General features: G+C 34.6%; 1 protein-coding gene across 2 annotated transcripts in view; it reads right to left on the bottom strand.

Moving 5' to 3' along the window:
* LOC146477108 (NBAS subunit of NRZ tethering complex-like) overlaps positions 1-17801 on the bottom strand; it is a 73403-nt gene that overhangs the window by 45848 nt on the left and 9754 nt on the right. The window contains exons 10-22 of one of the 2 annotated variants that reach the window (XM_085114078.1): positions 15095-15151; positions 14250-14392; positions 14041-14150; positions 10820-10885; positions 9198-9326; positions 8915-8981; positions 8038-8084; positions 7165-7220; positions 4023-4113; positions 2793-2951; positions 1636-1691; positions 528-597; positions 203-328 (exon numbers count right to left, since the gene is read on the bottom strand). In XM_085114078.1, coding sequence (XP_084970204.1) covers positions 203-328; positions 528-597; positions 1636-1691; positions 2793-2951; positions 4023-4113; positions 7165-7220; positions 8038-8084; positions 8915-8981; positions 9198-9326; positions 10820-10885; positions 14041-14150; positions 14250-14392; positions 15095-15151 — 1177 coding nt within the window. Of the gene's footprint in view, positions 1-202; positions 329-527; positions 598-1635; positions 1692-2792; positions 2952-4022; positions 4114-7164; positions 7221-8037; positions 8085-8914; positions 8982-9197; positions 9327-10819; positions 10886-14040; positions 14154-14249; positions 14393-15094; positions 15152-17801 lie in introns of both variants that reach the window. The other variant, XM_085114077.1, reaches the window with a different exon arrangement.

Raw genomic sequence — 17801 nt, 5'->3', positions numbered from 1 at the left:
GTCTTGTCAAAACCCACAAATTTTAAAATGCAAATTCCCTCCAACAATAAGCCTGTCAAAAATTCTTTTAAACAAAAAGACCTATACTTGTGCCAGACAATGAGTAGTGAGCCTGGATAACATAAGATACTGTAGCAGATTGCTAAGAATCAGATTAGCAGATTAACTAAGAAGATTGCTAAGAATCTTATTGACCACATACCAAGTAATCATGGATTGAAGCAACTGATACACAGGATTTCCGCCATTGTTTCTGATAAACCAAATCGCTGTCTAGTCCATAAGTCTGTGCAAGGACTAGAGCTTCCCCATACTCCTCATGTTCAATCTAAAACAGACAAAAATTAAGTACTAAGTTTTTTTTCATACTGAATCTTCTCATTACAAATCACTTTGTTGGCAGAAATAATTTTTTTTATACAATTTACAAGTCAATTAAATCTTATTTTAATTCCCACAATTGTAAATGCTTACAATTTTTAAAACCAAAGAAGACAATCACATAAAACAATATAATTATCACTAACCTTCCTGGCATAGAGTTCCTCAGGTGTTGTGGACCTTAAGCAAACAAGTCGGTATGTACGGTGAAGTACTCTGAAAAATACAACAAACTTCTATATATTCCAGTCAAATAATTTTTAAAACAAACTACTGTTGTGAGTTTTTCTAAAGTTTTCTGCTGTGTTCCAAAATCAAAGGTTTCCAAATTCACTTCAAATATATGACTTAAATTTAGAAATAACATCATTATAAGCAGAGGTTCCATGGTTGCCCTACATGCTTGCGGAGGAAACAAGTAACCTCTCCAAACACGTCTGACTCTTTGATCTATGATCCATCCTGGCTCTCAACTTGTTTGATACTTATGCATCTCAGTGTCAAAAAATTGAGCTCACACCTCAGATAAGACAATTTTACAAACCTACTCTCAGTTCAGTTAATAAGAAGGATGTATAACTAGCAAATTTCATACTTTCTTTCTCTGAAATATTTATCTGAAGTTTTGAAAATTCTTATGATTGTACATTGGTGGAGAGATCGTTTTCACAAAAATGTCAAAATATGTTGTAAACTTAAGCAATGTAAGGTTGTGCTAAGAAATGTTTTAAAACCCACATGAAAATGATAATGATAGTTATTGCAATGATACACATGACAACATCATGCATATACAATCAGAAATCTCAAGGAATCAGAAAAGGATGTTTGCAGAGCATAATCATTCAGCCACCAGCACAAGGGTTGCAGGGCATCTTATTGTTTCAATGCTATGGGATTGAGGCCTACTGGATGTGATAGCAAACAGCAATTCAACTCAATTTTGCAAGGTTTATTTAAAATGCTACAGGGAACAGGACTCCAAAATGGCCATTTTTCAACGTCCAACTAAAAGTCTGATTCAAAAGATCAATATGATAAGACCAAGTGCACAACCATAATGTTCATTTGCACTTAACTATTTTCATTGCAAAGGCTGTGCACACCACCACAGGCAAAAGCCAATTTAAAAACAAACTATTCCTAAGGGTATTTGCTTTAACAAATTTTCTGTGGCTCAATAATAACTAGTTAGGCTTGCATTCCTTCTGTACTTTAGAACATTAGCTCAAATAGAAACAAACTACCACATACTTGCGAATTTTTACAGGTGGTTGAAACCTTTCACTTTCTGTCAAGAAAAACATCAGCTGTAGAACAAACAATCATCTTGTTAATACTGTAGCACAATCGTGTTACCTGAGCATGACCTTTGTTGTTAGATCTAACTCATTAGACTACCAAAGGAAAAAAAAAACATCAAGAAGCTTTCTTGAATCAAGTTCAAACAGTTATCACCAAAACTGCCTATACTAAAAGAAAAATATGGTCAAAGGGCACAAACTTTGATCATGAGAAAGTTTTCAGCCTAGTGATTGCTTAAGAAGCAAAACATCTAGAGTTATTACATTCATTACATTCACCTAATGGATTCTGGGGACTGTCGGAACAAATTTTTAATAGAATAAGTGATAAAAGTGAACATGTACATTACTTATTGGTTAATCGCAATGTTGCCATTCAGCAAAATATCTTGTTTTAATTGCTACTATTGCTTTCTTGTTTTTTTTTATAGCCTAATTTTGTAAATAGTTTTTTTATTAGAGATATCCTGAATGTGATATAATAAAGTTATCTTATCTTATCTTAACATTGAAACTGTTAGAACTGTTACCGAATTGGAATCCTGACAACAGGATAAAAACAAAAAAGAAAACTGTCATCACTAACACTCGACAGTTGTTGGATGACTAACAAATTTGTGTTCCTCAATTCATATTAGGTGATTAGAATTTCCCCTTTCAAGTAGGAGGTTAGTCACCAAATGGCAACAAATTAAACTACAAGGGTTGAATAGCCACCTTTCTCCCCCTTACCAATGTAAAAAAAAAATCTGAAAATAACAGTATTATATCACACAACTGCACAGGGAGTGGAAGAGGAAGATATTTTATTAATCTTTTCCTTAGATAAAGATTTCCTTGACAAGTGTGTTGCTTGAGATGACCTGTTCTTTCAACAAGATTTGGTCAAGGTATCAAGTATATTGAAAACAATCTGGGTGTTATTGCAAAAGCACTCACAAAAAATAGTTAAGATACATCTGCCCTTTACCCACCAATCAATGTTGTGTAATTTCTTGAATAACCAGTACGTTAAAACCTGCTTTACCAGCATCAACACTCAATGGGTTTTAAGGAAAAATGTTCATTTACAAATTTAAGATGAAATCAAAACTGAAGTTAACTTACCTGTTTTGCAAATTGTTTTGACCTAGACATCAAAGATGGGTCGTCATCATTCTCATCACCCTCCAACTCCCCATCTTCCTTCTCTACATTCTCATTGTCGTCACCGTCATCATTACTGAATGCAAGCTTGGATCGCAAGCTCTTTGTTTCATTTTCACACTAAAAGGAGAAAAACAAATTTAAGTCATGGAATTACAGAATGTCCCAGAAGCTCCCTCTCTTGGAAACTAAGAAATTTCAAGGGTCTTTATTAAGGGTCACATTAATGGGGTGAAAACATGGAAGACTCTCCCTAGAACAATTTGATTGATGGAAAAAAAAACTAAATTCAAAAGAGCTCTAGCGAACTTCTTCAGAAGTCAATGATTTTTGTTCCATCCTTTTAACAACTTGTCCATATTTATGTGTGCTATTTTAATGTAAACTATGTCCTTACTTAATATTAAACTTCATGTAAGTAACAATAAAAAATAAAAGAATATACTGAATGACCACAACAACTTCTTTACCTCAAGAATTTAGAGTCACAAAAACTGAAATACAATCAGTGAATATTTTTTGTTTGGCTTGATTTATCAGAATGTTGTTACTGAACATTTCAACTGTTCCCAAAGGGTGATATCTCAAAACTATTTTATATATTCCTATTCCAAGAACCAGTCAAACTCACTCAATCCTTAGACAATTCCTTTTTTAATATACATTCTGGGGATGAAAATGAATATTTTGTTTTATCAACTGAGTTGACAAAGTGAGCTGGCCGACATGAAGAGATTAAAAAGTTGATGTTTAATGCTAGCATTTTATAAAGTCTTTACATGGCCAATTTACTTTAAACTCACGTGATAAGGCCAAATATTTGAATTCACTCTACGACAGATGCAGGACCAAAATTTCTTTAGACCCACCCCATTGTTCTGGGGTTGATTAAGTGGTAGTCTGTAACAGACACAAACTACCTGTAAAATTTCTATTATGGTACTGTTGCCAGTTTTAATTCTCTTACATGGGAGACATAAAAGTATTGTGGAGTTACCTGAATCTGCAACAATTAAGCTGGGCAAAACAGTGAGTTAATTATTTAAGTTGAATGAATAACAAAACTGATGGCCTGTGTTCAACAAAATGTTTTAGAGTTTTTTTTTTTTGCATTGGCAATTCAAATTTCTGATGTGATTCATAAAATATTAAAAGGTTATTAATTACCAATCCTTCCAGATATTATTTTACCTCCAGGATAAGGAATCCTTTATCGTAAGCAGCAGTAACACGAGACCATGGTTCACACATTTCTGGACGGTGTCCAAGCATATTATGAAGGCTAGTCAAAAATGATAAACAAAAATAAATATTTTAGAATTAAAGTCCTGAATAATAACCAATAAAAGTGGTTTATATTCACCTTGCAACTCGCGTCAACAAAGATCAAATTTCCCAGTGCAACCAACCACTTCTTTAGACTGTTATTAATTTTACATTTTCCCCAGCAAATCACTGTCAGTAGAAACTTTTTGTAAGCAAATATCCACTTAGATATATTTAAATGCATATTGTTGTATTTTCTAGGTATATGTTGTGGTGTACTGGTGTGAGTTTTTTTTTTTTTTTTTTTTCAACGTGTTTAATCCTTTGTTTTACTTGCCTCATATTGAATGCAATACAACAATATGATACAAAGGAAAATAAAAATCTAACTGGTTTTAAAAATTTGAAACCAATTGAAACCAAATTTAAACCTGAACATGTAATCAATACTAATACTAATATTAATTTATAATAATCTAGAGTGCTTTATACACTAAGGCTTGAATTAAATAGAATTGTTTACACAAAGGGTTGATCGAAGGAAGCGAAAGCCTTCTTACAATGTACAATGTACTTAGCTTAGCCTCGAAAATTTGCTGCACTCTTCAAAACTTCGAAAAACGCTTTGAAAAATTGAAGCATTCTTCGAAATTTCGAAAAACAATTCCTTCGAAATTTCGTGAATCTTCTCGATTTGTCGTCCAAATTTTGCTGAAACATTTGCATACAATTTCGAAATTTCGAAAGTGTCAAGACAATAGCGCTTTCGAAAATTTGTCGAAAGTTCAGCGGTATTTCGTTTCGTTAAAAAAATCGCTGGTTGTCGTCGAAAAGTGGCGAAATACCTTAAAATTTGTCGAAATTCGCTCTCATTACTTTGCACAGTACTGTACCCTATTATAGGAATATAACAAAGCATTTAAACAACGTGAACAAAATCTACACCTGACGTTGTAAAATATACACCAATTTTCGAAAGTTGTGTTTACGTGCATTTAATTAACCCAAACTTCTGTGTGGTATTGACAAATTTCATGCTTTATGCATAATAATTTCTATAGCAACCTGCACCTTTCACAAGACAAAACACAACGTTCAACAACAGAATGCGAGGTTTAATACTGGTATACCATAAGTTTAAGTTTTATTGGTTGCTTTACGCTTAGTTTGCAGTAAAAACCTATGATTATGGCAAGATTTTTGTTTTATCACAAAATGAAAAGCAAAGCAGTGGAAAAAACATTGGAGCAACATTTCCCAAAGGAATGAAAAAATTGAAATTTTTTGCTGTCAGTTGCTTATGTCCAAAATATTTCTGGAAATTGTTGTGGTTCACCTGTGTAATGACTTCATGTTCTTGAGTGGTATGTAGCAGTTTACCAAAGCAAGTGTAGTGTGACAAAAGGATTTTGCAGGGTTATACTGACTTACTGCAGTAAGAACAAGTGTGCATAACATTCAACCTGTCTTTGGGCAGCTACATTTACTTGCATTCTAGCCTGTCGTTGTAGAAATATATCTCACTCTCTTGTATACATGTATGACCTTTACTTTGGCAGAATTTTGTTCTGAGTCTTTTAAATCAAACTGTCTAGTTTTCATAACATATTGGCAATATTCTATGTTTTTTGTTATGTGTTGTTCAACACATTTTAGCTTGTGCCTGGAAACATGGTGTTTTGAATCTCTTTTGGCTAAAGGAAGCATGTTCAGTCATTGTGCAGTTCAAGAAAAAATCCATACCCACTCCACGGAAGGTGATCAGAAATTCCTAGGGGGAGGGGGGTCTTAAAAGTCATACTTTTAGAAGCAAATTATGAAGCTCAACTGGAGTTTCCTAAGGGAAGGGAGGGTGCAAAACAAAAAACCTTCCGTGAGGGGAGTATGGATATTTTCTGGAACTGAACATTGTGACTTTGCTTTAAACTTCTTTACCATTGATTGTAAAAAACCTAACTTGTTCTGATGCTTTTCAGCATAAGAAAGAAAATGTTGAATTTTTTTAACTCCATTCAAAGCAACCAGAGTAAAACATCATTTTTATTTCTTATTGTCACATGTACCACATCTCTCTATGCAGCTTTATCTGTATGTATTTGTGTTGACAGCTTGAGCACTGTTTCATATTGTTTGCAACGAAGAACAAAACAATTTTTGCCAAATTTTATTCCACTCAATGTGCAGTCTCCTATGTTACCTTACCCCTGTTTACTATTTGTCAGTCAATTCCAGGCATGATCATCCCCCCCTTTCCCAGACAACTCCCCAGCCTCCTACACAGCTTCACATAGTGGGGAATTTGATGTGAAAAGAAGCCCATCCCATGGGGCATATGACTATTGACAGAATTTTGGTGAGCAACGATGCTCCACCCCATCAGGCTTTATGTCATATGTGAGGAGGATTCTGTACATTTATTACACACCATACATCATATTGGTGTTTGCTCAAAGTGGAAGTGGGAGTACTACAATCATCAAGTAAGAATCTACCTTTATGCCATGAACAACAATGGTAGAACATAACATTGACATATTTTATTGTGGTCTACCATTGTCGTTCATGGCACTATTTGCAATATTGGTATACAAGACCACAAAGGCATGGTTTTTAGCAGTTTTGGTCTGACATAATTATAGCATAGATTTTGACTATGGGTATAAAAACTCTGTAATAGCAGGGTTAGTGGAAATCTCTATATTGTGCATGACCACCTATAATTCTGTGTATTTCCTTCCCCTTGTTCCTTATTCACATTTGGATCATAACATTGTGGTGGGTTTACTCATATAGGCCCTATGCAAATATGGCTGACATTTTTAATTTATATGCTTTTGTCTGCACTCAAATTAGCCTCAATACCCTCGTTCACGGTGAAATATTCTTTTGATTTTTGAACTCAAGAACAAGGTTAGTGAGGCTAAATTGAATGCAAACAAAAGAATATTAAAATGTCGGCCATTTTTGCATAGGGTCTATAGCGAATGCATAAAAGCCATTTAATACTGTCTGCAGAAAGTTTGCATAAAAAACACAATATTTAGTAATATCATAAATTGCCACTTACTTTTGATCTGTGGAAGACACAGTCAATGCTCCACTGCCATGAGCCAAAATCAATGCCTAGCAATGACAAAAAATAAATATTATACCTGTTCATGGAATAAATACCCTGATTACCCAAAGACTGTCAGATAAGCTTTAATATAATATTTTAACCCTTGGAAAAACTTGATTTGGATCCTCCACATGATTCATAAATTCTCAATTTATATTAAAACTACTTAGGTTCAGCTGTCTCTTCCCGTCTCCTGCAGAGCATTTGTAAGCAGATGGAAGACACGGTAAATAGCACAAATTAATTATCCTTTTTTTTTATAGGCAATTGTGTTCTTTTGGAACCAAACGCTTTGGGTTCTATTGCAGTTTTGGTTGTTCAACTTCTTTTAGCAGCTCAAGACTTGGTGGAAACTGTTGAAAATTGTGGGTAGTGACTGTTGACATGTTAGCAGACAGCAAATCAAAAGATAAGCTATGAACATGGGGAGTTTCAACTAATTGTTACTAGAAATGGACCAAAACCAGAAAACAAAATCAGGCAAAGTTAATAGACAGTCTTGGCATGTTTGCTATGGAAGGAAGAGGCAAGTCTTTCATGGGCTTAACAGTGGAAATTTCATTTTAAATTTGGCAACGATATTCATATTTTGCAGTTTGTTTATGTTTTTAATAAATCTGAAGTTATTTCCGAGTTCGTACTGTACTGTCGGAGTGAATACCTTATTCTAATGACAGAAATGATTATTTTGTTGCTGCCCTATGTGCCACACTGGCATGATGGGCAGTAAGTACGTAAGTAATGAAGTGTAAGTCCAAAATCACAGAGCATTTCCTATACAATGCCGGAATTTCTGCTAGAATTTCAAGAACACTATCTTACCTCTTCAGTCCACCAGCTCACATCCACCAAACCATAAAAAGACAACTCTAAAACAGCAAATCAAAATACTTCAAAACAAAGCAATCTAAGACTTTATTAACATTAACATAAACTGCAGCATACATCAGTTCATGTGTAGCTCTTAATTAATAAAAGCATGTATCTGAACAGGGTACAGAATTTTGGAAAGAACTTCAGTATTGCATGAAAATTAAGATGTACTTTATTGCATGCAATCGTTGTACTTGGTATTTTAATCTTAACATAATAGTACTGCTTATTATGATCCTTTTTGTTTGTATTTTATATCATTTCCAGTGTGGAAAAGTGAGAAACACAATTTATATTAAAAATGTGTTAGCCTTGTGCTATTTATGGCATCATATCTCATAAACCTAGCAAACATACATACATACATAATCTTTATTTATACACGATGATTTTTAAAGCTACAGTATTAATTATACAAAAAACATACAGGAAACTAAATTAAATGTGTTTACTTTGATTCATTACAGTGGACTTGTTCAGAGCTAAACATTAATTTTCACTGAAAATTGGTTTCTTTTAAATTTCTACACTGTAACCAGCCTGTAAAATATTGTGCGCCTCTATGTTTCTACAGAACCCAGAAAAGAAGATTGGTAGCATGTGCTCAGCAACAAGACAAAAAGTAACATAACTTGAAATGAATCAAAGACTTCACATCTCTATGTTCTCTTCAAATTTGCAAAGAAACTTCTAATTTGTGGTCAAATAAAACAGTGAAGTGCCTTTGGCCAGTAAAAAAACATCTTTCACTGTTGCATATCCAAATATGTAAAAACATGTTATTAATTTCACAGTGGCTGCTATTTACTATCATAATGTTACCAACCTTTGTTGGAATATGAAGGTTGTGACGATGAAAATGAAGGACATTCTTCCTGTCTCTTTACTGGAGGCTGAGATAAGATCATTCATTGATAATTTAAAAAAATGTAGTACATAATAATAACAGAACAAAGAGCAAAAGTTGCTAGTTTCAAACAATGTTACATGCATGGATACAGCATAACCATACAAAAGCTGCTCTTAAGCAAACGTTCTCTTGTTTTCATCTTACTAATATATTCCTTAACTTTGTGAGCTTCTTTAAAACCCAATTGGAGACCACATACCTGTTGATCTATGGACCAGATGTTTTCTTGCCGCAGTGATGGCACTTGCCATAAAGACAGGGTCCCTGACAAATGGAGGGCTGCCAGCTTAGTACCTTCTGGGGACAGAGCCATGTGCACCACACCATCCTTAAAAGGAACCAACAGGTGCCGAGTACTAATGACTGTACCAACTTTGAACCATGATAATAAATTAATTAACTGACAAAGACGGCTAAGGTAACACATTTCTATTGATGTTTGAAACTGAGGTGGGAAAAATCTTGCAAAGATCTTGGCAAATAGCTATAATTCATTGTTTAAACACAAGGGTCTTACTGGAAAATATGCCACTCTAAAATTAAGATAAAATTACATCCGGAACCCAAGTGGAATATTTTCCATATCCTCACTAGTGAGGATATTGATGACATCATTTCCCACATAATTTTTACGGTTGTTTATGCAAACAGTCAGAGAAAAATGGTGAGTGATAGATTTGTGAAGAAGCCTGAGGTCAAAGAGCCAAATGATTTTTTAATACACCAAAAAAAGGATAAGATAATAAGAATTCCTACAGGTGTATGTTTCATTGTCAAGGTTTTAAAAGACAAAATAGTAGTAAACAAGTTTTTCTGAATGGATTTCATGTCTGCATTTTCAAACAAATTGCGTTTGACTGTTGTTTCGGACTCAGAATTTTTTTTTTGAGCTAATAATAATTTGTGACACATTTTATTAAACATAGACTGTCAAGTACTAAGTAAGCACTATTTTAAATTAATTATGGGTTGGGCAGGCACTGGCATTGAGTTTAAAATTAATGGTAACAAACACGATGGACATTTTGTGACAGGTTACAAAATATTTTTGTTTTAAGAACTGATGAAGGTTTGGTTTCACATGGTCTTTTCCAATTTATAACTGAAAATCAGTTATAAAGGTTGGGAGGGTCGAATGTACTTATCTAATCTATGACCATTTCTGGTATCCTGTTGTAACTGCAATTTAAATAACTTAGCAACAAAGAGTCGGTTCTGCGCTGTTTAACTGGTCAAAAGCTCAATCCTTTGGCACAGGCTTATGTGGATCTGCACAGGCACATTGTAGTGTTCTTTAGTGGTGGGTTTGTTTAGCCATCTGTGGAATTTTGCCAGAGTCTTCTTTTGCCTTCTGAATTGGTTTTGCTCATTTAATCGCCTTGCTTGGAAAAAAAATTGGTTCAGTTTCTTTTGTCAATTTGTTCATCTTGATGGCTCACTCCACAAAAAAAAAGTTTGGCACTGGTCACGTTTTCAGATTGATCCAGCTGGGGACAGCTGGCAAGAGATGCTTTATCCCAAGCTCTTGTGAAAGCCGTCAGTGATTTGCTGCCAGGAATTCTGGCAGTTTTTAAAGGACAAAATCCAACAAGTTCATCATTCTCATTTAACTACACCACCCTTCAGTTCTTTTAAAGTCTTTGTAGTTTCGAGTCTAGCTCCAGCATCCTACAATTCATTCAGCCTCTATATTCCTTCATCAGGTATTGCTTTACCTTCCTTTGTATCTATGTTTTCCTCCATACAGTGATGCACTTGTTAATATGCATAAACACACTCAAGCACTGAGGTACAAAGTAATACAGTAGAGATGTTACAAACCTGCCCTTCAGCTGATGAATTAAGTAGTGGAAGACTTTGAAGCCTTTTTAAAATGCCAGAACCAACCTGAAATGCAAAATAAACATAAAGCAAAGTGCAATCAGACATCCGAATTACATGAGAAATTATGCTAAATAAAAATGGTTCATTAGGTGATTCTAAAATACACAAATAAAAACAAGACAGTATCTGATCTCTAATGTATTCTGATGTACTGGTATTTTTTATTATAGTTCCGAGTTCAGCAACTTTTAAGATGGTTTTTGAATTGAAATGGTACGTTTTGAAAACACTGAAAGTAAAGAAAACCCAAAGGACAACTTTAATGTAATTACAGTGTACATGTGAGAAGATAAAAAATGCAGCAGCAAACCATGCAACTTGCATTCTATTTCCTTTTTGCTTTCTGCTAATTTTAGGTTTAGGATAATTGCCAACTACCAGCCTTCTGGAGAAGGCTGGGGAGTTGGCAGAGAATAGAACCATGGGTACAATTTGTGTAAGCAGAGCAATTCTCAGAGAGAGAGAGATTTTTAATCAGAATGGTTTCAACTTCATTTCACATGGCAATCTCCCTGGGAACGAGGTCATTCACATGCCTCTTGTTCTTTTAGCTTGTCATAACACAGGCAAACTTTGTGACGCATAGCAGAAACATGTTTCATTCTCATGTTTACTTTGTATGTAAATTTTTAAGAGACTAACAAGATTGCTGCTTTTGCTCTACTTCATTGATATTTCTCATGGTAATCATTCAATTTTAGTTATTTCGGTAAAAAGCTTTCATTTTGAATCAGAATAACTCAGAAAGGTGCCCAAGTTAACATTGAAGATCGTAACTTGAAACCATAGAGTAAATGGTGCTGCAAAACAAAACACTGTATGCTCATGCTCCCTAAATTTTTTTTAGGAGATCAATAATGCATGAAAAAAAAAACGTCCAGTTGGCTCTACTTTATTCAAGTTTGGTATAGGACTAAGGTCAATGGTTTTGTAATGCCTTGGACAAAATAAGTTTTAAGAGCATCGGTCAGTGCAAACAAAGCCTGCAATTAATTTTTAATTACTAAAAAGTAAGGCTTTCACTTGGCCATACAATTTTTTTTCTTTTTTCAACTTTGAAACAAATTGAATTTCTTTTCAGTGAACATTATTTTTGCCTGTAAGAACACTACATCCACTTCTTCTTTTATTTTCCTTTTTGACATTTCACAAATAATGCAATTAATGCAAATATTTCAAAAAGGCCACGGTAGGTATTTCCCGGTAGATTTTGTGCTCTAACCGGGAGACCAGGACATTTGATGAAAAACTTAGAGACTCCCAGGAAAAGTGGGAGAGTTGGCAGGTCTGTGTAACAAGAGTTTCTGTCAAATGGTTAAACACGGTTACATCTTCAAGGAAGCTCTGTGAAGTTGATAAGTTACAATTTTGAACAACTACATGTCTGGCATGACAGAGCTCAAAGGGACTATCGAGTGTCTTAAAGCTTCCACGTATACCAGTAAAACTTACCCACTAAATTAGTAATAATTTTGTGAGCAAGATGGACACCTTCATGTCCATTTCAGCCTGCTGTCATTTATCAATATATTTTTAGTTAGCAGTTCAAGTCCCTTGAAGTTTATAGCTGAGTCACCAAGTGAATCCAAGTCCACTGTATACTCATGTCATTGCATTCACTTGTCAAAAGGAGTGTAGCTTGTTCTGCTATGCATTCTATATCATCCAGCATGCTTTCTGGACTCAAGCCTCTACTTTATTTAGTTTATTTGCCACACACAATTAAGTTACAATGATTAATAAATTACAATGATTACAATGATAATAATGGTTACAAATGATTACAAAGTTACACTGATTAAAGTACAAGAGATAGAAAAGAAGTGGTGAGGGAACCTAATAAAAACCAAGGGACTTGTAAAACTTAGGTTCCCTCCCAGAGAAATAAATGATGACTAAACCTAGACAATATGGTAATTGAAGTACGGACAAGTCATATTTGTACACCCTTAACATAATAAGTAGTTGATGATAATAGAAGTTTTAAGTATTTTCCTAAAGGAGGCAAGAGGACTAGATGAACAGCCAGTTATCTCAGGAGAAAGAGAGTTAAAATTTTCAGACCTTGATAAAAGACTGAGAATTGCCGGATATTTGTTCTATATAATGGTAGACGAAACGAGTTTGCGTGCAATGTATTGTCAACAGGTTATGTAAACTAAACAAGTTTGACCTCCAAAAACATTTCCAAATCAATCTCTATCTCGTTCTCTGAATAGCCATATAAAACTGCCATTTTGCAATCGTATTGTGTGGCTTTGGAAGTCGAAACATGACGAAAAAAATGAAAGCAAATCTTGGATTGACTATTGGCCCTATTAAGCAAGTAGAGCAGCAAGAATTCTGTTCCTGCATTGCCAAATTTCATATCGTGGGGGACTGGGTATGAGTCTGTGTATTATGGGATATGGGACATAACACTGCCACAGCTAGAAAGAGCACACCGAGCTTTACAAAATCCTCAAGTTTGGTGGGATTTGGGCCAATATTGAACGAGATACAGCCATTCAAAAACTTTAAAAAATTTACTAAGAAATGTATGGATAGCCGGACGCGACGGACAATTTGTCCGGCGTCCGTATGTATTTCACAGTAGAATTTGGAGTTTTTGAATGGCTGTATCTCGTCTAATATTGGCTTGATTAACACCAAACTTGAGGATGTTGTAAAGTTCGGTGTGCTCTTTCTGGTTATGTGGGTGTTGTGTCCCATATCCCATAAAACACAGACTCATACCCAGTCCCCCATGGTATGAAATCCGGCAATGACGTCACACTAGGTTTTGACCGAGATCCGAAACTGCACAGCAATGGTCTGAGAATTCCAAACTGTCAAAGTTCTTTTTTTACAGAAGTGATGAAGGTGATATATAGATTTTATTTGGCCCAAAAAAGTTTTGAGGGTTCCTGTTTGATTTATAAACTGTTTTAAGGAGAACTCTTCCCATCTTACCACTCTGGAAGTCCAGATCTAAAAAAGTCTCCCATGACATTAACATTTTGGAATTCCAGCCTTAAACACCTCATCATGTCTTCAGAACACTTACACTTGGAATTCAAAATGTCATGCATGGCATAAGTAAAGCTTCCAAGAGAGATCAAGGCAAAGTCAAATCAAGTTGTTAGCTTAGTGGTTCCTTAGAATCAAGCTCTTGTTACCTTTAATGATTTAGTGCCTTCATCTTCAATAAGGTTATAATGAGGGTATCCTGAAAGAATCCTCCATGCTGTTAATCCACAGTGAGAAGCTGCAGTGCCCCGGCAAGCCTCTGCTGGTTTTAAATGAAAACAATGACATTGTTGGGTTCAATGCATTTTTTTATTTATAGTGAAACTCAATTAGAACCAAAGTGAAGTTATTAGCAGACCTGGAGAGACAATGCGGCCTTGCCCAACAACACTACCAATAATCAACAGTTTATGCTGAGGATGATAGACAACTGAGCAAACTCCATGTGGAAGAATACTGCAAAAGGAGAAGCTGTGGTTCTCTTGGAAACCATTTGTGGGGCTGCAAAAATGGTGAAAAAAAATATTTGCTCATAATGTTTCATGTTTAAACTAAACACATGTTTGCTTTTATGATTATTTTAATAGCAACAAATTAGCTACTTTACCTGTTTCACTAGTATCTGAACTACATAATTATAATGCCAGCAGTGCATCTTCCAAACAACTATTCATAACTTTTTTCAGAACAAATCTAGGGAGATTTTGTCCAACCGTAATAGGAACATTTTTTAGGAAAAACATTCCTCAGACAGTTAAGAACAAACCTACTAAAAGAATGTTTAGAAAAGCACTCTATAAATATTACCTTGCTTTATATTGAGGATACATTTCTTGCTAATAATAATTATTAATTCTTTATTCCAATTATTTTCGTTTCTCTTCGTTTTTTCCTTTTGCTTTATCTTTCTTATTTTTTCTATTCTACTCAGTTACTTTTCTTATCAATTTACTTCCTTTAAAGGGGCACAATATTAGTTTCACTAGAGGTGCCCCTCTACTCTCCTCCCCCATTTGTTTTGTATTTTTGAGCTGCGTGTTAGTCTATGTTTTAATTGTAAACCTCCAACTTTTGTATTTTGCACTTATACTGTATGTATGTAACAGTAAGAGTGGAGAGTATAAATAAAAAAATGTCAAATGTGAAAAAATTTAAAACCCAAAAGGAAGAAAGTTTAAAGCAAACAATGCAAAATGGAAATACCTGACAAAATAATTCTTCAGGATTCCATGGTAATTTACAACAATCAGTTCTGCAGACCTTAAGTAAAGAAGGACAAATTTTCAGATATCTGGGAGTTCATTATTTGGTACAGTGTATGAAGTCATTAAAACATTGCATACTTTTAGATGACAAAAGTTTGGCCATTTCTAGTACCAGAAGCAGTGTAGGAGAGGGTTTGTAACGTACACATTACCTTTTTCTCAGACTTTTCAGAAGAGGGAAGGGTTAGGGGAAATATGCCTTGTGCACTTTTCCGTCAGTGCTTGAATATCAGATTTAATGAGCAAAACCAGCTAAATTTTGGAATATATATATTGTGGTCCAAATTTGGCACTGGCTTGAGCAATTTCACACCAGTTCAATTTTTATTTTGTCTTTGTCTTTGTCTTGGAGTCATAAATCATAATCTGGGATGAAGGAAATAAAATCAAACTGGTTTGTAACAGCACAAACCAAAAAACATATTTAAGTCACTGTGTCTGTGTGTAGAGGCAGATGAAGTCACAAAGTTATCAGTGGCCAAGCTGTAGGACTGATGCAATCAAAACAATACCTCACACAACACAAATTCCTCTGTTGCTGTCATATTAAAGCAAAAATCCTCCAAGCAGCCCTGTTGAAATTCTTCACAGAGATCCCCGCAGAAAGGATCGGAAATTTCAGGTTCAAAGGCACAAAAATGTAAAGCAAAGTAGTAAGCTAAATTAAAATTTCCAGAAGGGTAGGAGGTCTTAGAGAACATCCCTTCTGTGGGGGAGGTATGGATATTTTCTGGTACTACATGTGTTAGCGTAATCGCGGGTCACAAGAAATCATATCAAATTGGTGAGGAAGGTAGAAATTCTACCTTCTATAAGAAATCATATCAGAACAGGCCATTATTTTGCACAGAAATCAGTCTATCAAAACAAAAACCAGGCAGCTATATTTCAGTGTGCAATCATTGAACTGATAAAACAAGGTGACACATTTGATCATGCAAAGAAGAACACTACTTGTAAGGCAGACACTGTCCACCTGGTGATTCCTTTGATTAAAAAAAAGGAGTGGGTTTTTTTTTAATGTATCAAGTGACTGATTTTCACAGTTCCATAGAACTGATAGAAGTTCAGAAAATAATTGTGATCAGCATGAAAAATTTGAATTTTGTTAATTTTTAACCTTCAACTGCTTTTACAGGTCAAGTCATTATTGATAGGATCTTTAAAATCAGGGAAAAACAGAATTTTCATAAATCTCACAAATATTTTTTTTCACCCACAATCAACCCCTTAACAAATCAGACTGACAAAATTATGGAAATATCAATTTTGTTTAGTTAATAAATTTTTAATCTTGATCAAATATTGGCTTTTATTTTTAAAAATATAGTGCAATTGGAAAGAGTGTAGATTGTAGATTACAGATAATACTACTAATTACATGGGATGCCCGCAGGGCATGACGTGTCTAGGTTTAAACCTTGATTAAATTCTACCCTCTCCCAGAAGGGATTTATTGTTCTGATTGTCTTGAACAAAAACAGCCCAATCAAAATCTATTATCGGCGCGTATATCACCCCCTAGTGGGGGTGTGTTGTTCTGATTGTCTTCAACAAAAGCAGGCCAATCAAAATCTATTATTCGGAACATATCACGAGAGAGGGGACCCACTCTGGTACTAAACAACTAATGTAGGTAAACAATTAATCTCCTTCATGGCAACCGATATTTGGAAAGACCTTCCAACTCCTTTAAAAAAACTCATACAAAGTGTGTCTGCTTTTCCGAAACAAATTATACATTATTTACTGTCAGAACAACAAATGAACTAATTTTCTTTAGTGCTGACCTCGTAACATACGTTAACTTTTTTTACAATTAATAAGTTCTTCCTTCCTTTTGCTTTTTCATTTTTTTTTTCTTTTTCTTTCTTTTCTTTTCTTTTTTGCCTGCTATAAGGAGCCCATTAATGGGCTCCTGCTGCTATCTAAAACCTAAATTAGCCAGGGAGCTAACAAGACAACCTAATGGTTTATTTAGCTTCCTTGCTTTACACATTAATTTAACTAATAATTAATTTAATTTATATAACACCACTAAAAGATTGTAATAATCAACATGTAAATAGAAAAAAAAGCACAAATAAACATTATCATTAACATTATCATTATCTTCCTGAGTGACGTCAAATCATTATTTGATTTATTCATTAAACCTTGATTAAATTCTACCCTCTCCCAGAAGGGATTTATTGTTCTGATTGTCTTGAACAAAAACAGCCCAATCAAAATCTATTATCGGCGCGTATATCACGAGGGAGGGGACCCACTTATCTCTACCTGTGTGACGTCAAAGCAAGTCATCATTTTGAAAAGTTGTTTTTGTTCAATGGCGGCCACATGTATGAATTTAAGACTCTGATCTGCCGTTTTCAGAGAGAAAACAAACCTTTTTCAAGCAGTAAATCGAAATAATAACTTCTAGGTAGTACTCGACAGTTGAAACGGTGGAAATTGGGAGAGTTCACAGCAAAGAAACTCCGCTTAAAAAAACAGATCGAATAATCAATGCAAAGGATTAGAGCTAGAGGAGGCCAGACCAGTTCAGCGGGGTCATGACGTTATTGCATAGTTATTTCTGGTATGATTCCTTGTAACACAACGATAAGTGTCACGCAATATATCTGAATAAAACCATTCAGACA

This window comes from Pavona decussata, unplaced genomic scaffold (genome assembly GCF_977016875.1).
Source record: "Pavona decussata unplaced genomic scaffold, jaPavDecu1.1 SCAFFOLD_72, whole genome shotgun sequence".
NCBI classification, from domain to species: Eukaryota; Metazoa; Cnidaria; class Anthozoa; order Scleractinia; family Agariciidae; genus Pavona; species Pavona decussata.
This window is presented reverse-complemented; position numbering and strand designations above follow the sequence as displayed.